Source organism: Lissotriton vulgaris, chromosome 11 (assembly GCF_964263255.1).
Source record: "Lissotriton vulgaris chromosome 11, aLisVul1.2, whole genome shotgun sequence".
Classification (NCBI taxonomy): Eukaryota; Metazoa; Chordata; class Amphibia; order Caudata; family Salamandridae; genus Lissotriton; species Lissotriton vulgaris.
Genome location: NC_141699.1, coordinates 908,765,309 through 908,792,713, shown reverse-complemented (window position 1 = coordinate 908,792,713; position 27,405 = coordinate 908,765,309). Strand labels below are relative to the sequence as shown.

The window sequence follows — 27,405 nt, the reverse complement described above, 5'->3', positions numbered from 1 at the left end:
ACCTCGTTTGGCATCATATCGTCCCAAAATTGCTAGTGCATTAGCGGCTCTAACAAGGAGGCTGGACAGAGGAAAATATTTTTCCCACATTATCTAGACGCCTACCCTCCTTATCCGGTGGTGTGGTAAGGGGCGCCGATGGATTTTTTGACTTCCTCTGAGCCACCTGAGAGATGACTGAGTCCGGCTTCGATTGACCAACCAGGCAAGCAGGACCATCCTCTGGAGCCTTATATTTTTTCTCCAGTCGTGGAAGAACAGGGATGACGGTAGCTGGAGACTGCATCACCTTAATTCCCTCACTCCATACATGTTCTACAATCGGGAAAGAACGGATGGATTTCCTGTAAGGCTCTTTAAAATCATAGAGAAAGCAATCCAATTGTACAGTTGGAATGGGAAGTCCAAACCTCTTGGAAGCACTCTCCATAAGATTATGGAAACTTCCAATGTCTGCTGGAGGAGAATCTATAGGATCCGGTGATGGTGAAGCAGGATCCGGAATGACATTCGTCCCATTCCCTGCCTGGATTAGGGACCTGTTCCACATTCTGATCATCTTCTGTTGAATAATCGTCATGCACAGTGACTATATTCTGGCAACCTTCTATTCGTTCTGGCTCCGGAGGTTGAGGTAACTGAGGCGCTACTGTAGTAGAAGAATAGGTCTGAGGTGGTGGAGGCGGCGGTTGCATTGATTGCTGATCAGAGGCTTGAGAAGGAAATCTCCTCTTATAATCTAACATGACCTGCAAGTCACTAATAAGTGAAGACGGCATGGACACCATCTCTTGCTGCGCCTGCTCTTGAGGTCTATCTCGTGGAAGGTATTGCTGTTGTTCCCAGTATTAATCTTCAGAATCCGAATCCTCGTATTTTACGTAAAGTTGGGATGGGCTGTAAGCAACCCCATAAGGACCCTCATCTTCCTCTGAATTTTCTTCTTCCAAAAGCAATGCCAGAGGTAATTTATTATTATTTATTTATTTCATTTGTATAGCGCATAAATCACCCGAAGGTCTCAGAGCGCTTGCAGAAGAAAAACCCAAACAAGGCACAAGCAGATCTAAAAAAGCCATGTTTTTAGAGGTCTGCGGAATCTCAGATAGTCAGGTTCCATCCTAATCTGGAGGGGCAGGGAGTTCCATGCTTCAGGAGCTGTTTTACTAAAGGCTCTGTCACCGTTTCTAGCAGTACGAATTCTGGGGACACTTAGGAGGAACTTGGTGGATGATCTAAGTGTTCTCACTGGGTGGTAGACCTTAAGTTTTTGTTCTAGGTAAGCTGGGCCATGCCCATTGATGGATTTGTGGACCAGGCAGCATAGTTTGAATTTTATACGTTTTTGTATTGGGAGCCAGTGCAAGGCTTTTAGGCAGGGTAATGAGGGTGTGCGGGAAGGAAGGTCAAGCACCAATCTGGCAGCGGTGTTTTGTAGGACCTGTAAACGGGCCAGCAAGGTGGTATTTGTTGACGCCAGGAGTGCGTTCCCGTAATCAATTCTACTAACAATAAGTCCCTGTACTAGAGGCATACGAGCTGAGAGGGGGAGCCATTTAAAGATTTTTCTCAGACTACGCATGAGGCCGTAGCTGGTGCCTACAACTTTGTTAATATGTTCAGACATGGTCAGTTTATTGTCGATTGTTACCCCTAGATTTCTCAGTGAGGATTTGGGCGTGGGGCAAGGGCCAAGGGAGGCTGGCCACCAGTCGTCGGACCAGATTATGTCTGCCTTTCCAAAGAGCAGAACCTCCGTCTTTCCTGCATTCATCATTAAGAAGTTTCTGGTCATCCAATCATGAATGTCTACCATGCAGTTTTTGAAACTGATGCGTCCGGGTTCTGATTGATAGTGATCAGTATTTGCGTATCATCCGCGTAGGACACTGTTCCAAAGCTGTGTGTTCGGATGACCTTAGCAAGAGGGGATACATACAGGTTAAAGAGCATAGGGCTCAATATGGACCCCTGTGGGACGCCCTTATCGTTATCATAGTGGTTAGAGGAGTGGGCACCGACTTGAACCTTGGACCGTCTGTTGGTCAAATAGCTTTTTATCCAGCATAGTGCGGAGCCTTCGACACCAACCTCAGCAAGACGCTCTAAAAGAATGTGATGCAAGATGGTGTCGAAGGCCGCAGACAGGTCGAGCAAGACCAGTATGGCTGACTGGTTGGAGTCTAGTGTCAATCTTATGTTATCCACAACTTCAAGGAGGGCAGTCTCGGTGCTGTGGAACGCCCTAAAACCCGATTGTGACGGGTCCAGGAGCTTGTTTGTCTCCAGATGTGATTTGAGGTGTTTATTTATTAAGGATTCCATAATCTTACCAAACAGGGGAAGGAGTGAAATGGGCCGATAATTAGGGAGTGATTTAGGATCTGCAGAAAATTGGTCTGATTACTGCTTCCTTCCAATGTAGTGGAACAGAAGAGTAAAGTAGGGACTGATTTAACGTTTTTGTTAAGGCCGGGATCAAAGTAGGAGCAACTTTAGATAAGATTTGTGGAGAGGCAGGGTCTCCAGACTTCATATGTAGTAAGGTTGCCTCAACCTGTGCTTCAGTGAAAGATGGAAAATCCCTAAGTTTGGGAATAGAGTTGTTAGGGTTGTTGCAGTTGCTGGTGGATGAGACTGCCTGACAGGTAGGGGGTGACTGAGGAAAACGTTTATGAATTTCATTAATTTTATCGTGAAAATATGCTGCCACAGACTCTACCCATTCTTTGCATTCATCGAGTGGCTGCTGGCTGGCACGGGGGTTGGTGAAGTCTTTCACTATGTTGTATAGCTCTCTCTGTGAGTTGGATGCCAGGGATATCCTGTTACCAAGATATGTCTTCTTCGCCTCATCGATTCCTTTCATATATGGTCTGTGGACGATTTTATATTGCGCCCTGTCATTCGAATTTTTTGTTTGGCGCCATTTCCTTTCAGCTACTCTAGCTGTATGTTTAATACGTTCCAGATGTGGCGTAAACCAAGGTGAGTTTTTAGTAGGAGGTTTTGATGCTCGGGCTGGGGCACTGAGATCTAATGCCGAAACTTTTGCAGATTCCAGCTCTCTGGCAGCTGTATTGGGGTCAGTCTTGTCGGTAATGACTGGAGGTAAAAAATGTGCAGAGAAGGATTTTGGGATGATTTTGTTCCACGATCTACCCAGTTTTACTTGGGTGGTTTTCCGGGGTTCGAACTGAGGGCACACAATGTTAAATTTAATTACATAATGGTCGGTCCACAAGACTGAATCAATTTGTATAATTTTAACTTTAGGAGAATTTGTGCATATAAAGTCCAGTGCATGTCCCGCTATATGCGTAGGGCCTGTCGGGAGTATGCTTAGCTGTAAGGCATCAAGATTGGTGGTGAGATCAACAGTATGGAGATCATGAGTTTGGTCCAGATGATAATTTATGTCTCCCAACAAGAGAAAATTCTCTGTAGCCAAGGCATAGGGTGCAATAGCTTCAACGAGCTTCTCTACAAAGTGGGTTTTGGCGTTTGGTGGTCTATAAATAAGGGCCACTTTCCATGACTCTTGATTTCCTATTGTCAAAGTGACAATACACATTTCACCCCAGCATTCTAAATAGGAGTCATTGATATGAAGCTTAATATTGGATTTATAGATTATTGCTGTTCCTCCACCCTGCTTGCCCAAGCGGTCAAGCCTGTATATTTTATAGGGGAGAGGTAGGGCAACTGAGATGTCTGGTGAGGAGGACTCCTGCAACCAGGTTTCGGTAATGAAAAGAACGTCAGGACTGTCTGAGTCCAGGAGTGCCCATATTTCCAAGGCATGTTTAGGCATTGATCTAGCATTGCAGTACATGCACGATATGTGAGGCCGTGGGGTGGGGCGTTTCATTTCTGCCTTGGTTCTCCTGTCTCTAGTGTTGTTACTAGCAGTGTGGGCTGCAGTGGAGGTTAGCCTGTCTGTATTTAAGGAGTGGAGCTCCTGGTTTGTGTAACGAATAATGCCCATTGTGGGTAGCCAGTTCAGGGGAATAGAGGGCTGGGAAGGAGAGTAACAAACAATGGGGAGAAAAAGGTGCAGGGTACCTGGCGTCTGGAGTCGGCTGGGCGCAGACGGGCTTGCCTTTGGCGCACTTCCAGATGAAGGGAAAGTGGGCGGGACCGCAACAGTGGTCGAAAGACCCTAGAGCACTGACCCTGCTGACTCCAGGAAGTGAGTCGCTCGTAGGGGTGGTGTTAGCCCTCCGCTCAAACGGCACAAGCCGCGACGGAACAGGGACACCAGGAACAAGGTACCAACAATACAATTTTAAATGTGCAAAATAGCAAGTTAAAAGCAAGTTAAAAACACGAGCAGAACTACCAGTGCCTGTAGCGTTTCCTAAGAGGTTCCTACTGCGCGCATCCGCTCGGCGCACTTCCAGATGAAGGGAAAGTGGGCAAGACCGCAACAGAGGTCGAAAGACCCTAGAGCGCGGACCCTGCTGACTCCAGGAACTGAGTCGCTCGTAGGGGTGGTGTTAGCCCTCCGCTCAAATGGCACAAGCTGCGACGGAACAGGGACACCAGGAATGGTGTCACTATACGCAGAGATGTCATTTCGGGTGTGATTTGGCATCTTTTTATAGAAATTTGTATAGTCGACGAGGTCGTCGAAGGAATCGTCGACGTAGTATGAATCGTCGACAACGACATTGGGCTGATAATAGACGAGCTAGTCGTCAGTATCATTGTAGATGTGGTCATCGCCACCATCGTCGGCATCATCGTCGACGTAACCATCATCATCGACGACACTGACAGGTACCTGAAGCATCGACGAAGTCTTCATCGAAGTAGTCGTCGGCAAAGCTCTCGACGACGGGCCCACTGACTGAGCTGGAATCAACACCAGGTGAGTTTCAGAGGACGTCAACGTACCTGATATTCTCGTCGTCTATGGACGGATTTTCTTCTCAGATCTTCCTTCCTGAGGTACAGAAGATGTTTTTTTTTTTTTTTAACAGCTTTGCCTTTTCAGATGGTAGAGAGGAAACAGAACGTCTATGACTCACCTTCCGAGTAGAAAGTACCTCAAGAACTAGAGCCTCTCTCCCTTTACACCTCGGTGAGGAGATTTTTGGGGACTGGGCCTGTCAGACCTATCAGAGGTCTTTCGTAAGGCCTTAGTAGGAGGTTCAGTTGAAGTTGAAGGGAAAGACCTACCACTCTTTTTTGACCTTCTTGAAGATGTTGCTGAGGAGGCATCACTGTCACTTGATATTTATTCCTTTCGTGACTTCAGCTTCTGCAGCCAGGTCAGCAAACGTCCTTCCCTGTCGCTCAGAGTCTTGGTGGAGAAGGTCCTGCAGATCTTACAATCAGTGGCCTTGTGATCAGGGCACAAGCAATAAATGCAGTCTTTATGCTGATCCTCAATGTAGAGTCTTTTCTTAGAACAAGTAGCATAGGCTTTAAAAAAAAGCCTTCTCCTTGCCTGACATCCTGAAGAGAACTGTAGAGAATAAAGATGAAATCCAAAAGTTGTAGAGAAATCTGAGCAGAGCTAAATAGACACTCCCTTAGCACAACATGCAGTTGAAAATAGGAGGCTCTCTCAGGAAGGTTCTATGGGGTGAGGCTAATCTGATTGGTTGTTGCAAGTTTTAGGTCTCTTTTGCAAAAAGAGGTGGATATGCTAGAAAATGAGATGAGGTTCTCCCAGGGTCAAGGATGCACTCTCAAAACACCATCAGCGACACTAGAGCAGCCGGGTACAGAGTGCTGAGGGCCAATGTTATCCAATGGGGTATAGGGGGCCTCCGGTTGGTGGCTGCTCACGAGCAGACATTAAGGTTGTGGGAGCAAAGCTCCTGGATATAAGCTAAGGGCAAAGGGGGATCTGATTTAGCACACAAGGTGCACTCTCAGCGGCACAGGGGTGTCCAGGTGCAGGGTGCGGTTTTGGCATCTGGTGCCCTGTTTTCAATGGGGATTCTCCGGTGGCAATAAACACTGCAGGCTCGGGGTCTAAGATCATCTGGAGGCAATCACCGGTTGCAGAGCTAAGTTGGGATGCCGAAACACTGTCATTGGGTGCGGAAGTGTCTCTTGGTGTCTGGTTTTCCTTACAGGCTCCTGTTGCGGTCAGGGGGATCCTCCAGAAAGGGTCTGCAGGCATCGGCTGGAGACTTGAGGTAGGTCAGGGATCACCAGATCCTAGGTCAGGATCGCCAGTGAGACCTCCTCATGGTGTTGGGCCAATCAAACTTGGGCCGTGGCGTCTGGTGCAGAGTGGTGCAGACTTGCAGATTTAGCCAGAGCCTGTTTGCTGAGCAAATCGGGTGCTCACAGGATACAGAGTCTGGTTGGGGAGGGCAGGGCCTCCGTATTCTGGGGGGCTGAAGACTGCAGGACACACCAGTGCAGCAGGTCAAGGTCGGAACAGGCCGGTAGGGCTGGGGCTAAGTCAGTTGGTGTCTTCTTCCTTCAGCACAGCTCTTTGGTCCTCCTTGTTTCTTCTCGTCTGAGGAGGCAAGGTTCAAGGCTGCCCATAAATACTGAATTTAGGGGTGATACAGGTAGGTAAAGGTTGGGACCAATGCGTCCCTTCCTCCACCCCCTATTATGCCACCCTCTAGTGGGAGGAGGGCATAAGCCTCACTCTGGTTGACTGGGACCCAAACTTCCAGAAGGTGGGGACAGAGTTGTGCTTCACCTCACCTCCCCCACTAGAGGGTTTGGGCTGACTAAGGCAGGAACATCTCTACTCCTATCTTGATTTTCCAGCAGATTCTCCTGCTCAAAGTGGAGGTCAGAACCAGGGGGGGGGGGGGCAGTTGCTGAGAGCAGCAAAGGGCTGGGTCAGCTTACAAAGATGGCCAGCCTTTGAAGCTTCTGCTTTGTGGACCCTGCCCATCATGGGGTAGGAGGTTTGGCACCACATGTATGTTCTTTGTTTGAGGACCCCGAGAGCAGCACGCTCTCAACCCAGGAGTCCAGAAACATGTCTGGTGGTGGCAGCTGGCGAGCAGCCACTCAGCCCGGAAACTAGAGTCATGTTGTTTCTCAGGAGGCATCTCTAAGATGCCCTCCAAGTGCATTTTCATTAAATCCCACACTAGTATCAGTGTGGGTTTAACGTGCTGAGAATTTTGATACCAAACTTCAAAGATTTCAGCAAAGCCAATACAGAGCTGGGGAGTTTGCAATGACAAACTCCCAGACTATATACTCCCTATGGCTTTACGGCACTTACAATGTACGAGAATGAACTTCGACATCGCAGGGGTACAAGGCTCATGCACCTGTACCCACACCAGTGGTATAGTGCACCCTGCTAGAGGGGTGGCTTACCTATACCATAGGCAGTGGGTTGTAGGCATGGCACACAGGGATGTGTGCCATGTCGACTTCACTTTTCTCTGCACCAAAACACGCAGCCTGCAATGGCAGTTTATGTCTTGAGGTACAGGGCCTCTATTGGTGGCACAATAAGTGCTGCAGTCCTTCGAGGCCTTCCCTGGTCACAGGGCACTTGGTACCCATGGTACCTTTTACAAGGAACTTGCAAGTGGCCAGAGTGTGAACAATTTGGTTTGCAACAGTACAGTTTTATGGAAAGAACATAGGCCCTGGGAACCTGGTTGGCAGGAACCCAAGGCACAGTTAGTCAAAGAGCATCAACATCAGGGAAAAAGTGGGGGGCAGCCATGCAAAAAGGGGCACTTCCCTACACTTTTTAATTGCTATTGAGTGTTTAAGGAGACTAAGTGAAACACAGGCCCTTACAACACAGAAATCAAATCTATAAAAAATTGGTTAGGCAAACATATCAACAATTTAACCCAAAGGTGGTATCATTTTCATGTTAGCTAAGCGATACACCTACACTGAAGGCAACGAGGCCAAATATGTATTTCTTGCAAAAGACAAAAACAATCAGGAATAGAGATCAATTTTTCATCTCCTTTGTGTATCATTCAAAGATGCCTACAGTGGTACATTATGAATAGATCGCCATCTGGTGTTGGGCTCGGATGATTGCACTTTGTTTTTCTTTTGGAGAGTCTTTTGTATCTTGGTGACTCCTCCTTTGGTTGGTAGTGCGCATGGGCATCGGCTCCATCCTTAGATTGTTTTGCCATAGTAGGGTTAGATGGAGTAGTATGATAGAATACAGATAGGAATGCCCATGAAAGTGTATCTAAATAAGATAATGTTGGAACAGACACAGGTTTCTGGGGAGGCTGGGAGGGCATGTACCACTCTGCAGCCCTCTATGCCAAGAACAGATGCATACTGGTAAGTAGCATATTCCGTTCGAGGCATATGGGCTGCAGATGGTACATTATGAATAGACTATACAGCAGTTCTCTCCCTAGCGGTGGTTGCCTGTGTCTGTTGCAACTGTCTGAAATAAAGTCTTTAATACAGCTTGTCCCACTCTAGCTTGTTGTGTTGTATGCACATCTACACAATAGTGCTTTGTGAAGGTGTGCGGTGTAACCCAGGTAGCTGCTTTGCATATGTCATCTAGTGGAATGTTTCCCAAAAATGCCATAGATGCTCCTAGTTTACGTGTAGAGTGAGCTCTAGGAGGAACAGTTAATGTTCTCTTTGCTTTTAAGTAGCATATTTGAATACATTTTACAATCCATCTGGCAATGCCCGCTTTAGAGATGGGATTGCCCCTATGTGTAGGAGAAAACGCAACAAATAGCGGTTTTGTCTTTCTGAAAGTTTGTGTTCTTTCTATATAGTACAATATTGCCCTTCTGACATCTAATGTATGTAGGGCCCTTTCCGCTATAGTCTATTGGTTTTGGAAAGAAAACCGGTAATTCCACTGACTGATTGATGTGGAATGCAGAAATTAACTTTGGTAGGAATTTTGGATTTGTTCTAAGAACCACTTTATTTTGGTGTAACTGCATGAATGGTTCTTGAATCGTAAAAGCCTGCAGCTCACTTACTCTTCTAAGTGACGTGATAGCTATGAGGAAGGCCACCTTCCATGAGAGGAATTGTATTTCACACCTATGCATAGGTTCAAATGGTGGCCCCATTAGTCTGGTAAGTACTATGTTGAGATTCCAGACTGGGGAAGGTGGTCGTCTTGGTGGATTGACTCTTTTGAGTCCCTCCATGAAATCTTTAAATGCTGGTACTTTAAACAGGGAAAGATGTTGCCTGTTTAGTAGGTACGCCGCTATAGCTGCGAGATGAACTCTCAGAGGTGTATGCTAAGTTACATTGCTGCAAGTGTAGTAAATAGCAAATGATCTGTTTAGTGGATGCGTCCAGAGGGTTGATGTGCTTACTGTTACAGTGTATAGCAAACCTCTTCCACTTTGCTGCATAGCATGCTCTGGTGGTAGGACGTCTTGCTTGTTTAATGATTTCCATACATTCTGGTGGTAAATCTAAATATCCGAACTCTATGACCTCAGGAGCCAGATCGCTAGGTTCAATTGTTTGGGATCTGGGTGCATTATTTCTCCATGGTTCTGTGTAAGGTGCATGGGTAATAATTTTAGCTTTTGATGTGGCACCTGTGAGAGTTGTAGTAGCGTGGTGAACCACGGCTGTCTTGCCCACGTTGGTGCCACTAGTATCATTGTCATTGAGTGCTGCTGCAGTTTCCGAACCACTAACGGAATTAGTGGGAGAGGGGGGAAAGCGTAAGCAAATCTGTTGGACCAATTTATCCATAGTGCATTGCCCTGGGACCGTTGATGTGGGTACCTGGATGCGATGTTTTGGCATTTTGCGTTCTGATGATTGGCAAACAGATCTATTTCTGGTTGCCCCCATCTTTGGAAGAATGGCTGCAGTATTTGGTCGTGCAGCTCCCATTCGTGTACTTGTTCTGACTGTCTGCTTAGGATGTCTGCTATCTGATTTTGAACTCCTGGTAGGTGTTCTGCTAGCAGATAGATCTTTTGAGGAATGGCCCATCTCCAAATGTCCTGTGCTAGTTTGGATAGTTGGAGAGAGTGTCTCCCCCCCCTGTTTTTGAATATAATACATTGCAGTCATGTTGTCTGTTCTGATCAGGACTGCCTTGTTAGTTATTTGCATTTGGAAAGCTTTTAGTGCTAGAAATACCGCTAAGAGTTCCAAGTAGTTGATGTGCAGTTTCTTTTGCTGCACACTCCACTTCCCCTGCACTGTGTATTTGTCCATATGCGCTCCCCATCCGGAGAGCGATGCGTCCGCTGTTATTATCACTTGTGGAATCGGTTCTAGGAACGACCGTCCTTTGGAAATGTTTGTTGTGTTCCACCACTTCAGATAGCGATGCGTACGGTCGTCCACCAACACCAGATCTGTAATCTGACCTTGAGCCTGATTCCACTGTGTCGCTAGACACTCCTGTAGTGGACGCATTTGTAGTCTGGCATTTGGTATTAGCAGTATGCAGTATTAGCAGTCTGCAGGAGGACATCATGCCTAACAGTTGCATAAACACTTGTGCTGGTAGTGAGTGTTGTGGTTGAAATCTTTATATTAACCCGACCATTGTCTGGATCCTGATCGGATTGGGGTATGCTATTGCTCTTTCTGTGTCTATAGTAGCCCCCAGGTATTGCTGAATCTTGTTTGGTTGCAGGTGTGATTTTTTGTAGTTCACCGTAAACCCCAGGTGGTGCAGCAATTGAATTGTCTTCTGTGTGTTGTGAAGACATTCTTCTTGTGACTTGGCTTTTATTAACCAATCGTCCAAGTAGGGGAAGACATGTATTTGTTGGCTTCTTAGGTGTGCTGCCACCACAGCTAGGCATTTTGTGAACACTCTTGGTGCCGTTGTGACCCCGAACGGAAGGACTTTGAAATGATAATGTTGTCCTTCCACTACAAACCTTAGGTATTTCCTGTGGGCTTTGTGAATTGGGATATGAAAGTAAGCGTCTTTTAGATCCAGTGTAGAAAGAAAGTCCCCTTTCCTCAGTAAAGGGAGTACTTGTTGGAGCCTGACCATGTGGAAATGTTCCGAATTTATGTATGCATTGAGAGGTCTTAGGTCTAAGATTGGTCTTAGAGACCCATCTTTTTTGGGGATTAGGAAGTATAGAGAGTATACTCCTGTCCCTTGTTGATGTTTTGGAACCTTCTCTATTGCATGCTTTTGTAGCAGTGATAGTACTTCTTCCTTTAACAATGTCAGATCTTGACTCATTGGACGCTGTTCGGGGGGGATGTTTGGTGGGGTAGCTGTGAGTTCTAGGCAATATCAATGGGGGCGTAGGAACATCCCACGCTGAATCTTGAGGAGCGCCAATGGGCCTTGGCCTCTAAATTGTCAGACGTTACTACAGTTTAAAGTTGGATATATCTTTATTCCAATTATATCGTCATTGTAGTATATTTGAACATCATATAATCAATTGTAGATTAGTCATTGGAATCGACATTTGCGTTACAATCCTTTGAAAATCCCGTAGTTAATCCCAATGCATTTCGGGACATGGAGTCCCTTCATCAGGGGATCTAATGAGGAGATAAACATCGTATTAGGGCGGACACAAGGATAGGGCTCATCTAACACCCGTGGGATTAAAGAAACAAGAAAGTGAGTATGTCGCGTGAACCAAATCCAGTTACTTGTTATATGGTCCATTCAGAGTCAGAGTGATGTTAACATGCAGGTGGTTTAAAACTGAAAGAACATAAAAAGCATAGGCTACAAAAATCTGAAGTCGGGTGAAACGAAATAAAGTTAAAGTCTAACGGAAATCTCTGTGGAAAGCTCCAGTGATCGTAAAGGTAAACACACAGTTACAAACAAGGATAAAGACCGGGTGCACGAACCAACCCAAAATCGGAACCGATATGGTAAATAAACAAGAGTGCTCAAGGCGCAACGAATTCTGACGGACCCAAAAGTCCGGTGTAAAGTGCCTGCTGGGACTCACCAAAGGGTCGGGCGAGTAGTTAGTAATCTGGCGTTTCCGCGTTCTGTGAAACTGATGGCGTGTTGTGACGGTTAATAAAGTAAAAAACGGACTAGCGAGATTTAGACGAGCACGCTAAACAAAAACATAGAAAACGGACTTGGTTGGAAGTATTACGAGTGAAAAGGTGGCGGATTGGAAAACGGACCATTGGAGAAGGCTGGGACGTTTAACACAAACAAGGGACTACGTATGAAACCACAATCGAGGGAATTTACAAATAGACATGATTAAATCTTGAATCAATGATATTAAATGATGTGGTTCAAACATTATGAAATGATATATGTAAAAAACAATGGGGTTAAACAAAAAATATGCGAGGTAAAGAAACAGAAAGTAAGAAAGTTATAAAGATGGATAAGGAAAGTAGGAGAAAATGAATAAGTGAAGATGAGCTAGATAGTATAAGAAAGGACAGTATTTATAAGAAACAACTAAATTCTGTACGATCATTAAGACCAAAAGGTTGACAGGAATCCAAAATTTTCATCCAAATTAATTCTCGTTGTAGAAGTCTCTTGTGATTGTCAACTCCCGGTCTCATGGGGACAACCTCCAGTGCCAGGAACCTCAGCTGACTGATGTTGTGTGAGGCAGATATGAAATGAGCGGCCAGCAGGGATTTAGTATTTTGGGTTCTGATGGTGCTTTTATGTTCCGTTAGACGGGTCTTTAATTTCCTCTCAGTCTTTCCAACATATGGTAACCCACATGGGCATTTAAGTAAATACACTAAGTTCATTGAGTCACATGTAGCATTAGTTTTAAGGTGTATGACTTTGCCCGTACGTGGATGGTTGATGGAATTGCCACTGATTATATTGTGACAGTGACCACAGTTGTGGCATGGTTTCGTTCCAGAAAAGATTTCAACTCTGTGAGGTGGACTGTATTCTAACATGTTCTTTAAGTTCTTTGCTCTTTGGTAGGCAAACAAGGGGGTACTGTTGAAGATTCCCTGGAAGTCAGGTTCTAGTTGTACCATAGACCAATTATGTAGAAGAATTTTCTTGATGTTAGGGCTGTTCGACGAATATTTTGACACAAATACCGGTCTCTCAAGTTTTTTTTGACGTGTGCACTGGGACAATAATTCGTCTCTGGTTTTTGTCTTTATGCGTTCTTGAGCAGCTGATAAAATCGTGTCTGGGTATTTCCTGTCTCTGTATTTGTGTAAGATGTTAGTTTCAGATTTTTGGTAATCTTGAGTTTCAGAACAAATTCTTTTAGCCCGTAGCAATTGGGAGTATGGTAAGTGTCTCTTCAAGGAAGATGGGTGACAGCTGGTGTATAGTAAGGCATTGTTGCGATCCGTTTCTTTAATGTATAGACTGGTTTTTAGTCTACCATTGTTGATGGAGACCTGAATGTCTAAAAAGGGCAAGCTGTTAGAATCAATGTTGTGAGTGAATCGTATATGATCGTCAACCTGGTTTAGGTAGGTCAAAAACTCACTTATCTCTTCTGGAGTCCCAGACCAGATTAGAAAAATGTCATCTATGTATCTCCAGTAAGTTTGGATTTTGTTGCGCCATTGAGGAATTTCAAGAATGTTATCTATTTCTAGCCGATGCATAAACAGATTAGCGTAGCTCGGCGCTGCGCAATTTCCCATGGCGGTTCCAACTCTTTGGAGAAAGAAATCGTTGTTCCAAGCAAAGTAGCTGTGATACAGCATAAAGTGCATCAGTTCCAAGATCAGTACTTTTAGGTCATCATCAATTGGGTGATGTAGTAGGAAAGATTCCAGGGCATCTATGCCTCTTTTGTGGGGTATAGATGTGTATAATGCACATACATCGATTGTGACTAAAGTGTATTTGATGTTAGAAAGCAGAGTCACTTGGTTCATTTTATTCAAGAAATCCGTGGAATCACGTATGTAGGTGGACATATCTTTTACAAGTGGTTGCAGGTCCACCTACATACGTGATTCCACGGATTTCTTGAATAAAATGAACCAATTGATGATGACCTAAAAGTACTGATCTTGGAACTGATGCACTTTATGCTGTATCACAGCTACTTTGCTTGGAACAACGATTTCTTTCTCCAAAGAGTTGGAACCGCCATGGGAAATTGCGCAGCGCCGAGCTACGCTAATCTGTTTATGCATCGGCTAGAAATAGATAACATTCTTGAAATTCCTCAATGGCGCAACAAAATCCAAACTTACTGGAGATACATAGATGACATTTTTCTAATCTGGTCTGGGACTCCAGAAGAGATAAGTGAGTTTTTGACCTACCTAAACCAGGTTGACGATCATATACGATTCACTCACAACATTGATTCTAACAGCTTGCCCTTTTTAGACATTCAGGTCTCCATCAACAATGGTAGACTAAAAACCAGTCTATACATTAAAGAAACGGATCGCAACAATGCCTTACTATACACCAGCTGTCACCCATCTTCCTTGAAGAGACACTTACCATACTCCCAATTGCTACGGGCTAAAAGAATTTGTTCTGAAACTCAAGATTACCAAAAATCTGAAACTAACATCTTACACAAATACAGAGACAGGAAATACCCAGACACGATTTTATCAGCTGCTCAAGAACGCATAAAGACAAAAACCAGAGACGAATTATTGTCCCAGTGCACACGTCAAAAAAAACTTGAGAGACCGGTATTTGTGTCAAAATATTCGTCGAACAGCCCTAACATCAAGAAAATTCTTCTACATAATTGGTCTATGGTACAACTAGAACCTGACTTCCAGGGAATCTTCAACAGTACCCCCTTGTTTGCCTACCAAAGAGCAAAGAACTTAAAGAACATGTTAGAATACAGTCCACCTCACAGAGTTGAAATCTTTTCTGGAACGAAACCATGCCACAACTGTGGTCACTGTCACAATATAATCAGTGGCAATTCCATCAACCATCCACGTACGGGCAAAGTCATACACCTTAAAACTAATGCTACATGTGACTCAATGAACTTAGTGTATTTACTTAAATGCCCATGTGGGTTACCATATGTTGGAAAGACTGAGAGGAAATTAAAGACCCGTCTAACGGAACATAAAAGCACCATCAGAACCCAAAATACTAAATCCCCGCTGGCCGCTCATTTCATATCTGCCTCACACAACATCGGTCAGCTGAGGTTCCTGGCACTGGAGGTTGTCCCCATGAGACCGGGAGTTGACAATCACAAGAGACTTCTACAACGAGAATTAATTTGGATGAAAATTTTGGATTCCTGTCAACCTTTTGGTCTTAATGATCGTACAGAATTTAGTTGTTTCTTATAAATACTGTCCTTTCTTATACTATCTAGCTCATCTTCACTTATTCATTTTCTCCTACTTTCCTTATCCATCTTTATAACTTTCTTACTTTCTGTTTCTTTACCTCGCATATTTTTTGTTTAACCCCATTGTTTTTTACATATATCATTTCATAATGTTTGAACCACATCATTTAATATCATTGATTCAAGATTTAATCATGTCTATTTGTAAATTCCCTCGATTGTGGTTTCATACGTAGTCCCTTGTTTGTGTTAAACGTCCCAGCCTTCTCCAATGGTCCGTTTTCCAATCCGCCACCTTTTCACTCGTAATACTTCCAACCAAGTCCGTTTTCTATGTTTTTGTTTAGCGTGCTCGTCTAAATCTCGCTAGTCCGTTTTTTACTTTATTAACCGTCACAACACGCCATCAGTTTCACAGAACGCGGAAACGCCAGATTACTAACTACACGCCCGACCCTTTGGTGAGTCCCAGCAGGCACTTTACACCGGACTTTTGGGTCCGTCAGAATTCGTTGCGCCTTGAGCACTCTTGTTTATTTACCATATCGGTTCCGATTTTGGGTTGGTTCGTGCACCCGGTCTTTATCCTTGTTTGTAACTGTGTGTTTACCTTTACGATCACTGGAGCTTTCCACAGAGATTTCCGTTAGACTAACTTTATTTCGTTTCACCCGACTTCAGATTTTTGTAGCCTATGCTTTTTATGTTCTTTCAGTTTTAAACCACCTGCATGTTAACATCACTCTGACTCTGAATGGACCATATAACAAGTAACTGGATTTGGTTCACGCGACATACTCACTTTCTTGTTTCTTTAATCCCACGGGTGTTAGATGAGCCCTATCCTTGTGTCCGCCCTAATACGATGTTTATCTCCTCATTAGATCCCCTGATGAAGGGACTCCATGTCCCGAAATGCATTGGGATTAACTACGGGATTTTCAAAGGATTGTAACGCAAATGTCGATTCCAATGACTAATCTACAATTGATTATATGATGTTCAAATATACTACAATGACGATATAATTGGAATAAAGATATATCCAACTTTAAACTGTAGTAACGTCTGACAATTTAGAGGCCAAGGCCCATTGGCGCTCCTCCAGATTCAGCGTGGGATGTTCCTACGCCCCCATTGATATTGTCTCCAATCTGTTCTCTCACTGGCCGGGAGAGAAACATTCTTGAGGCGCCCAAAAAAGCGAAGAAAAAGCTCATTGCGCAGTACCACTGGATTACATATCAAACCCTTTGGTGTGCCACACCACCACTCTGAGTTCTAGGCAATAACCATGTTAGATAATTTGTCTTACCCACTTGTCTGATGTGATGTTTTCCCAGACAGTAAGGAACTGTGATAGACGTCCCCCGACCAGTGTTATGTGATCTGGGGGAAGTTCTATTAAGTCACTGTTTTGGAGTTGAGGCGTTGCGGTTGTTATTATTTCCGCGGCCTCTACCCTTGTTGTTGTTACCCCTGTAACTACCTCTTGAATTACCTTTGGGTGATGTAGGTGTGAAAGAGGTGGATTGTTGATTTGTTCCTGTATTTTTTGAGCCTCCTCTATAGGTGGATCTACGAAAGGAACCTCTTTGTGTTGGCTGTTGCAATGCTCCCATTGACTTAGCCGTTTCTGTATCTTTTTTCATTTTTTCTAAGGTCTCGTCTGTGCTTGAGCCAAAAAGTGTATTTTGGTCAAAGGGTTGGATCAATAAGGAAGTTTGTACTTCCTGTTTGAATCCTGAGATTCTAAGCCATGCATGTCTCCTTAACAGGACACTGGCGTTGATGGATCTTGCTGCCGTGTCTGCTGCGTCTAGGGTGCACTTAATGGAAGTATTAGTTATTATCTTTCCTTCCTGTATTAACTGATCTGCCCTTTTTTGATGTTCTTTGGGGAGATGTGTGATGAGTTTTTCTAATTCATCATAATGTGCCCTGTCATAACGTGCAAGTAGTGCCTGTGTATTGGCTATACGCCAGCTATTTGCCGCTTGGGATGCTACTCTCTAGCCTGATGCATCTATTAATTTTGACTCTATCAGGTGGAGGAGCCTCTCCTGTAGATAATGAGTTCGCTCTTTTACGAGCGTTTGAAACTACAAGCGAGTCCAGAGGTACTTGCCCTTTGATAAATATTGGATCCTTTGGAGCCGCCTTATATTTTTTATCAATTCTTGGGTTTAACACCCTAGCCCTCACTGGGCCTTTGAATATTTCTTCTGTGTGACTGAGAAGGCCCTTCAGCATAGGTAGAGTACCTGATGTTCTTTGTGCATTAGGTAGCGTCTCTAATAGAAAGTCCTCTATTTGAGGTTCTGTATGTATATCTACCTTATGATATTTTGCTGCCCTATTAATGAGCTGTACAAACCCTGTGTTATCATCAGGTGGTGAAGGCTTTGAGGGATATAACTGTGGGTCGTTGTCATCATCTGACTCTACGTTATAATTTTCCCATGGGTCATCCTCATCTGGGATAGTTTCATCATCCCCTTGAGGTTCTCCCTCCCCTGGATCACTGTCTACATCAGACTGAGGTATAGATGGTCTTGGTGTAGAAGGTGCAGGAATATTTGGCATAGTGTAAGGAATAGGAGAAGAGGGTGTGACTTTGGGTCGAGGAGAAGTAGGAGGAGTTGTATTTGTCCCCAGTGTTCTCTTTTTTGAAGGAAAAGATTTGTCTTCTATCTGTTCATTCTTCCTCTTCTTCGTCACTACTTTGCGGATCAATAAACAAAATCTTTTGTTTGGGATCTGTTTGCTGCTCCTGTATCGGTACCGAAGGCCTTGGTTCCGAAAGGTGCCTTTGTTTTCGATCGTCAATGTTCGGTGTTTTCGGCACCGAGTGTTTACTCGATTCCGACTTTCTCGGTGTCGAGTGAGTCTTCGACATCGAATCATGTTTCGGTTTCGACATGGAATGTTTCGATGCCGAGCTTTCCTTTGCATGGATATTCGGCGTCGAAGTCGATGTCTACCTCTTCTCGGATCCGACATGGTGGGAGACCGAGTGTTTCGGTTTCAGTTTCGGTTTCGTTGCCGGGCCCGAAGGCGGGGCGTCGGAAACTCTTTTCTGCGGTTTGACCGGGCTCGAAGGCGAGGTCGTTACCACACGGGGTCGGTTTTTTGGTAAGGGGACGTCGTCACTCACGGTTTGTTGCACGTCTAGTTCTTCGACATCCGACTCGTCCCCTTCCGACCCCGACTGATCCTCATGATCCTCTTCTTCCTCAAGTTGCTCGTCTCCGAACAGCTCCGGGATCGCCTCCAACTGCATTCTGGAAACCTCGTGTCTTCGAGCTCGATGATTTCTAATCGTCGACTTGGAGGAGAATGCTGCGCAGGCTTCGCAGTCCCTGGATTCGTGTTCAGGCGATAGGCAGAGGTTGCACACCTCGTGTAGGTCCTTGTTTGGGAACTTAGCACCACACGTTGGACATTTCTTGAATGGAGTCCTTTCCATGGACTCCGGGCTTGACTGTGTCGAGAAAGGCCTTCGTTAGTCGACGTAGATCAAAGTTTTTTCTTCGATGTTGAAGTCGAAACGCGCCGGAATGGAAATGAAACGCGTTCGATAGCAATACCGTCGAATTGGAAAGGGAATACGCGCCGATAAGTCACTTCTTTTCGAAGTCGATCTGGAGCGTCTCAATCCTCATCCGAACCCGATGGCGGAAAAAAACAATCTAAGGATGGAGCTGATGCCCATGCGCACTACCAACCAAAGGAGGAGTCACCTAGATACAAAAGACTCTCCAAGAGAAAAACAAAGTGCAATCATCCGAGCCCAACACCAGATGGCGATCTATTCATAATGTACCATCTGCAGCCCATATGCCTCGAACATGCATTTCAAAGTCAGATAAAAACGTTCTATTGCACTCAATGTTCAATTGGAAATAATGCAGGTTATGATGGTATGAACAAGTATAGAAATACTTACTAGTGTTTGAATTGGCTAAAGGATTAGGTTTTCTCTGAATAGCACGTGCTGTTCCAGTGTCCTCATTGATTTGCTGCATAGAATTAAAATCAATAGTATAAACACGCCCCAGTGTAGACAGACTTATTTCATCCTCACCAACCTGATGGGCTGCCTGAGAATACAGATATAAAACAAAGAAATCTTTGAATGTAAACATTACAGCATCTTTACACACAAACCTTTTTCTAATATCTATATTGCCAAACAAATAAATATGCTGACTCAAGACATTTCTATTTAAAAAGAAAAGGTTGCATATATTGGATAACTCATTCTGATTGGTGCTATTTTCTCTGCATACTCTTCATCTTTGAAACACACTAGAGGAAGACTGAAACCAATGAAATCCAGTCACTTGCACAGCCAGTTAACTTCCAGCTGTACTACTGGACATGATGACCAAGTACTTTAAATCCTGCTGCCATGCCTGACCGTTTCAGTTTCAAGAACATTTGAGCGCAGTAGGAGTCAGAGCAGATGGGTCAACAACAGGGGAGGTATGGATAGTTTTTAGGTCTCGCCCAGGCGAAAGCGTGTTCTCGCCGCGAGACCTATAACTGTCAGCTCAGCTTAAGAGGTAAGAGGAGACTAGAGATGGGCACGCGCAACCCGACTGAATCGGATCAGGTCGCGCGCGTTCACCATCTCCTGTCTCCTTTAGCCTCCAACACACAGAGGCACACCTCCCCCTGCTTTCTCTCACACACACACACACACACACACACACACACACACACACACACACACACACACACACCCCCCAACACACACCCCCCAAACACACACCCCCCAAACACACACCCCCCAAACACACACCCCCCAAACACACACCCCCCAAACACACCCCCACACACACACACACACAGACACAAGCGCACCTACACGCACGCACACACACACACGAACGCACGGATAGAGACACACACCACACCTCTTCACCCCCTGCCACCCCCGCCCCCACACACACACACGAGCGCATACACGCAAACATACAGAGACACCCCCCCTCCCTACACCTAATCCCACTCACCGCATCAGCGCCACTCCGGAGTCTGCAGCCTCAGAGGGGCTCTCCCTCGGGCATGGGAGCCCCGCGTCACCACTGCTCCTCTCTGGGCCAGCCACTCTGTGGGCGCAGGCTTTAGAAGTTGGAAGTCCCGCCCCACAACAGATTTCGGTTTCGCTCGAGTCTTATATTTATTTACTTTTTTTATCCAATTTCCTGTATCTAGGTCAACTGCTGACCGGATCAATCGCGCCTCAGCAGCCGAGAGGATAGAGGTGGTTAATACAAAGCAGCCATCAAACATCTCTCGACTGGAAGAGATTTATGCGGCTTTGGTGTTGAATTCCTTCCTCTGGCGCTTGAAACCGGAGCCCTTCTAAAGGCAGAAGGCCGTCTCCTCGGGTAACCACCGTCATGCATAATGCATAAGGCAGACAGGAACAAGCAGGATTGAAGCTCTGATACCCTATGCATCAGCCCCGTGTCTGGCTGTGGGGCGGTTTGTTTTGGGGGAGGCTGCCTGTATCAGTCAAGGTCCAGGGAAAGGATGAGGTCAACAATGACCGCAGCAGGTTTAACTGCCGATCTACAATTTAGGAGCACGCATTTGAGACTTTAGGGGGGGGGGGGGATCCTGTAAAGGTATAGAGTTAGTGGAGGCAGGGGATAGGCGGGCAGGTGGTGGAAGTATGTGCCCAGCGGGAAGGGATTCTGGGAAATGTTGTAGCATGCTCGTAGGTAGGATAGGGTAGGAGGGAACAGACAGATGGAGGCCTCTGGAGGCCAGTGGGATCAGGTCGGGATTGCGGGTTGAGCAGGGGGAAGGGATCTGTGGGAGAATCGGGGCAGTGCTGTGAACAGTGGAGCTAGGGGAATTAGAGCCGTCTAGCAGTGAGGGGGGTGGGAGAGAAGGAAGGCTAGAATGATGACTGAGCTGATGCAGCTCATTCAAAACAAGCAAGGGGGGGGTTGTTATTTTGAGTAAAGGAAGCTGGAAGGGGGCACTTCGGAGCAGATGTAGGGTCAGAGGCTATTGGTGGAGAGGTAGGAGATGGCCTTTGCGGAGACTGTGGGACCGCCGGTGCAAGAGTGAGGGAATCCTTTCCACCTCACACACCGACAGTGAGACGAGTATGGTGGGAAGCCACAAAAAGGCTGGGGTAGAAACAAACCCCGCTCTAGGACAGCGATATCCTGAGGGAAGTGGGGCAAATGAAAGGTTTTCATAAGTGGATCCTCATATGTATAGGGTGAGAGGGTGAAGAATGGAAAAATGGCTCTATGCCTCAATTTGAAGAGTTGCAAGCCGAATATCAAATGGCTGAGTCGGAGAGATTTTCCTATTTACAGCTTAGACATCCCCTACAGAGTCACATAATAGAAGGGGCTGTGAAACAGGAATACTCCCCATTAGAGGACAGGCTGTTGCTAGACCCGATGATAGACAAAGAGGTGTCCCTCACCTACCGCAAAATCATGAATAACTCACCAGACCCCTTAGTCCTCTTGAGGGAAGTTTGGGAATCCGACATCGGACTCCTAGAAGATGAGGATTGGAGGGTAGCAGTGCAGAGTCTTAGGGAGATTGCTACAAGGTCACGGTTTAGATTGGTTCAGCTCTGGATCTTTGATAGGTCATACACCCCTAAAATGCTCCAACATCAGCTAGGTTGGAGTGATACAGACCACTGCACCAGGTGTGTGGGGAGAAGAACAAGTTACTTACCTTCGGTAACGCTTTTTCTGGTAGATACAGTATCTGCCTGTGGATTCCTCACCTTGTGAATATCCCCTTGCGTCTGCAACCTTCGGAAATTCTTTTTGTAGCTTTGCGCCGACGTGGACGACGTCATAGAGGCACGGCATCGCACGCGACTCCGCTGACGTCACAGACACTACAATAGGCCCACGTCGACGTGATGGACATTGGTTCCGCCCTTTTTACCGTGCCTTCGAGGCACACGGATGGACCAATGACAGTAGAAATATACACATTATACACAGTACACAAATATCAAGGTAACACACACAGTGTGAAACAAATGCAATAAAACATTTGAAATAAGCAATTTCTTGACAATAAAGTAAATACATTACAGTAACTCTGGTATAGAAGAGTGGACAACGGGGAGGCAGGTTGGTCAGTGAGGAATCCACAGGCAGATGCTGTTACAGAAGGTAAGTAACTTGTTCTTCTGATAGATACATCTGCCAGTGGATTCCTAACCTTGTGAATAGAGTCCCACAGCAGTCCCCACTCCCGGAGGAGGGTGTCCACTCTTCTACACCCAAAAATCCTGGAAGACAGAGCTCGCAAAGTGACCTTCCCTCTTCACCTCGGCATCCAAGCAGTAATGCTTCGCGAAAGTGTGGAGGGAGGTCCAAGTCACGGCCCTACAAATATCCTCTACAGGTACACCCCTCGACAAAGCAGAAGTTGACGACTTTGCTCTAGTAGAGGGAGCTCTTATACCCTCTGGAGGTTCCTTACCGGCCAAAGAGTAGCAGATCTTTATAAAGAGGATGATCCATCTTGAAAGAGTGTGCTTGTGCACCGCTCTTCCTTTCTTGCAGCCAGCAAATCCAACGAAGAGCTGGTCATCCACTCGATAGTCTCTAGTCCTATCAAGATAAAAGCTCACCACCCTCTTAGGGTCCAGACGGTGTAGTCTCTCCTGGTGTAGTCTCTACTCCTCCTTGGAAGGGTGAGGGGGAGGATAAAAGGTAGGAAGGGTAATAGATTTTCCTAGATGGAAGGGAGTTACCACCTTAGGGAGAAAAGCAGCCCTGGTCCTAAGAACCATTCGTTCAGCATGAATGGTCAAGAATGGGGGCTTGGAACTAAGAGCTTGAAGCTCACTTACCCTCCTTGCAGAGGTGATCGCAACCAGGAAGACAGTCTTAAAAGACAAAAGCCTCATGGGACACTTGTGTAAAGGTTCGAAGGGAGAAACCATCAAGTAGGTTAAAACAAGATTTAAATCCCATTGAGACACAATAAAGGGAGTAGGAGGGAACTTATTTGTGAGACCCTTCAAAAACCTTAAAACCACAGGAGACTTGAAAAGAGACGGCTGATACGGCAAACAGAGAAATGCCGAAAATGCCGAAAGATAACCCTTGACAGTGGCAACAGCAAATCCCTGCTGTGCCAAAGCTAATTGTAAAATATCAGACAAACAAGCCTTCAAAGGGTCAACAGACTTCTCCCCACACCAAGAGGCAAATTTAGACCATATGTATGAATAAATGGATTTAGAGGAGTCACGCCTAGCCGAAGGTATGACATCCACCACATCGTGTGGGAGAGAAAAGGAATTCAGGTTGCCCCGTTCAATCTCCAGGCATGAAGGTGTAATGTCTGGAGGTGGTGGTGTAGAACCTGCCCCTCCATCTGGGAGAGGAAATCTGCCCTGAACGGGAGACGGAGCGGCGGGTGAAGGGAGAGGTGGAGAAGATCTGTGTACCACACCCTTCTTGGCCAATCCGGGGCGACCAGAATAACTTGGGCCCGGTCTTGGCGAATCTTCCTCTGAACCCGAGGAATAAAAGGTATGGGAGGAAACGCGTAAAGGAGTTGACTTCCCCAACTCAACTGAAATGCGTCCCCCAAGGCTCCTTGCATCGGATACTGGAGACTGCAGAATGACAGGCAGTGAGCATTCTCACGAGTGGCAAACAGGTCCACACGAGGAGTCCCCCATGTCCGAAAGACGTGACAAACCATCTCCAGGTGAAGCCTCCACTCGTGGTCGGCCGAGAACTGCCAGAGGCGCAGAGCCTCTCTGCAGAGACACTGCGACTTCACTCCTCCCTGCTTGTTGACATACCACATTGCGGTTGTATTGTCTGTCAGGACTTGAACTGTCCGACCGCGAAGTGAAGGGAGGAAGGCCTGGAGTGCCAAACGAATCGCCCGTAACTCTAGAAGGTTGATGTGAAGCAACCTTTCCTCTGGAGACCAAAGATCTTTGACCTCCAGATCCCCTAGATGAGCACCCCACCCTAGAGTGGATGCATCCGTAATCACTGTGGCCACCGGGGGAGGCAGATGAAAAGGCTTTCCCTGAGACAGATTGCCTTCCCCGCTCCACCAAGATATATTCGCCGCAGTTTCTCTGGAGATCCTCACAGACTCCCTGAGATCTCCGTTGTGTTGATACCACTTCCTGCGGAGGCACCACTGGAGCGCCCTCATGTGCCAGCGAGCATGGTTGACCAACAGAATGCAAGAAGCCATCAAACCGAGCAGGCGAAGGACCTTGAGGACTGGAACGACTGCCCCATTGTAAAATAAAGGAATAATTTCCTGTATGTCGCGAATCCTTTGAGGAGGAGGGAATGCACGACATACAGTTGTGTCCAGTACAGCACCTATGAACAGGTTGCGCTGGGAGGGCACCAGGTGAGACTTGGGTACATTTATTGAAAAAGCCAACCGGTACAACAACTGAGTTGTCTCCTGCAGATGCTGGACCACTTTCTCTGACGACTCTGCCTTGATCAGCCAGTCGTCCAAATAGGGGAATACTGGAACCCCGACCTTCTGAGATGTGCAGCCACCTCCGCCATCACCTTGGAAACTGCTGGTGCTGTAAGAGGCTTTTTCCAAACTTCCATAATAGTCTCCGTTAAGGCTTCATTAAATGGGAGCAACGGTTCCACCACAGAACTGGGTGAATGCAGAACCTCAGTCAGTAGATTGGACTTAAATTCTACTGTAGGTAGAGTCAAATTCAAAAGTTCAGTAGCCTTCCTCATAACGAAGTGATAAGGATGAACGTCTTTTGAAGGGGCATCAGACACAGAAGGTAACTCCCACTCGGGAGAAAACTCCAGGCCACTAGCCTCCACCAGATTCTCGAAACAGTCATCCTCAAGATCACCTTCTTACATTTCAGCTTGAGCCTCTGTATATCTCTGCTCCTCCAGGAGGCGCAGAGCCTCCCTCCTGGACCTTTCCGCCACACGCCACGCAGTCGGATCCACCAACGACTCAGACGGAGCCGGAACCGGCGTCGGTATCGAATCCAATGGTACAGTGGGTTGGTCTCTAGGTCGACTGAGCAGTCGACGTCGGTATCGGCGTCGACTACCTCGGTGGAGCAGGGTATTGCCACGGCGGTGTCGTAGCCGGCATAAATTAAGCCGGAGCATAGGAGTGAGGAACCCCTAAATTGAAGGCTAGTGGAACCATGGGACTCAAAGGTGCACCAGAGGGGTACCAAGCCCTTGAAAAGACTCCATACATAGCGTTCAAAAACGCTGATGGGTCTTGCCCTGGGGCCGGAAAAGGTGGCTGAAGACCCTCAGGCTGGCCCTTGAGGTGGTTCTGAATTCGGCTCTTCCACAGGCGCAGAAACCTCACCCACAGGAACTTCTTCCTCATCCTCTCGGGCTGGGGACGGCGCCGGAGATGGAACCGGAGACTGATCCTGAGACTGAACCTGCGACTCCGAAGGCGAAGCCTCACCTTCAGGATCCAAGTCCTCCTCCGGAGAAATCACCTTCGAACGTACCTTCTTGGGTGACTTCGACCTCTAGTCCGAATCCCTACCGGAGTGACGTTGGGACTCATGTCTTCATTTCTTATGCTTCTTCTTCGACTTCGAAGCATGATCTGATGAGGACTTCGAAGTCTACTCCGCTCGAGGCCTTGATCTCGACACCGATCTCTACCTTGCCCTTCTTGAACGAGACCTCGAAGACTTTCTTTCCTTCTCACCTTTCAGCTTCGCCACCAGTAGTTTGGCCTCTCTCTCACGCAGAGCCTTCGGGTTCATCTTCCGACATGAAGAACATCCATCGACATTATGGTCCGAACTTAGACACCAGATGCAATCTTCGTGCGGGTCTGTGATGGACATCATTTTCCCACATTCTCTGCAAGGCTTGAAGCCGGTCTTTGTCGACATCGTGAAGGACACAAAGAAACAGGAAAGTGAAGAAAATAGCAACAAAGTTACTAAAAGGCTACAGAGATTCCCCGAAACCGTAAGCGTTGACGACGCGGAAAAAAGGGAACTGATGTCATCACGCCGGCGTGGGCCTATTGTAGTGTCGGTGACGTCAGCGGAGTCGCGTGCAATGCCGTGCCTCTATGACGTCGTCCGCGCGAAACTACAAAAAGAATTTCCGAATGTTGCAGACACAAGGGGATATTCACAAGATGAGGAATCCACTGGCAGATGAATCTATCAGAAGGGAACGTTCTTTCACATACTTTGGGCATGCACTAAACTGCATTGGTACTGGAAAGGGGTAACCTGTGTTATGGTGAAGGTAGTGGGGTAGCAATTGCCAACAGACGCAAGATGGCACATACTGGGGGTGACTGGAGAAATAAATTGGCCCGCTCACACCAAAACGTGGTTGATGTTGGCTGCAGATGTGGCTACAAGGAACATTGCTAGAAATTGGGGAGCGCTGACCCTCCAAGGATTAAAGATTGGGGAAAAGACCTGAACTGGTGCCAGCTTGCGGAGAAAGCGGTGTACCAGAGTAGGGGATGCCCGGCAAAATGGGGAAAGATTTGGTCTGCATGGAAGGCATATAGGACCAAGGGAAGGATGATGCATAAAAGGAAGCCCATGAGAAAGACTGAAGATATGTAAAATTAAAGGTGATGGACAAAATGTATTGCAATGTACCCGACCGGCATTTCCATGTGTCAAGAACAATGTAAAGGTGTACCGATGTTTGTTAAATAAAAAGAATGTATACAAAATTTAAAAATGGCTAAGTGTACATAATTGGCTTCACCTTATAGAGTGTTAAACAGGACAAAAGCTAAATGGTACATCGTGACTGGCTTTGATATTCAAAATAGCATTAATTATGTATTACATCTTGAAATCTAGGCCTCGGTTTCTGCCTTTTCCTTAGAATTGCCCTTAAAACCCATATGCAATTAAAGTCTTTTGAAAAAATAGAAATCCACGGTATACTGGCAATAAACTGTAGTGAATAAAAAAAAAACAGCCAGAGGTATGTGCCTCCTTGAGGTATTTGTGAACCAGATCTTTAAATGTGATCCACAATTTCATTATCATTCTGGCATAGGAGGTAGAAAAGATGTTTAAGGTACCATTGAAGCATTATCTAATTATTGTGAAAAAGGGTGTGAGACAGTTAATGTTTTTGTACAAAGGAGTGGGGAGTTTGCCACAGTTCAAGATACCTGCAGTCAATGGCATTATTTAAACAGAAAAATGACTTACCTT

The 27,405-nt window shown here is 46.0% G+C and overlaps 1 protein-coding gene across 15 annotated transcripts in view; it reads right to left on the bottom strand.

Moving 5' to 3' along the window:
* Positions 1 to 27,405, bottom strand: part of TRIP12 (thyroid hormone receptor interactor 12) — a 1,206,981-nt gene that overhangs the window by 647,672 nt on the left and 531,904 nt on the right. For all 15 annotated transcript variants that reach the window (XM_086944059.1, XM_086944047.1, XM_086944048.1 and 12 more), the window contains one exon: positions 19,135 to 19,288. In XM_086944059.1, the coding sequence (XP_086800185.1) occupies positions 19,135 to 19,288 (154 nt within the window). The remainder of the gene's footprint in view (positions 1 to 19,134; positions 19,289 to 27,405) is intronic.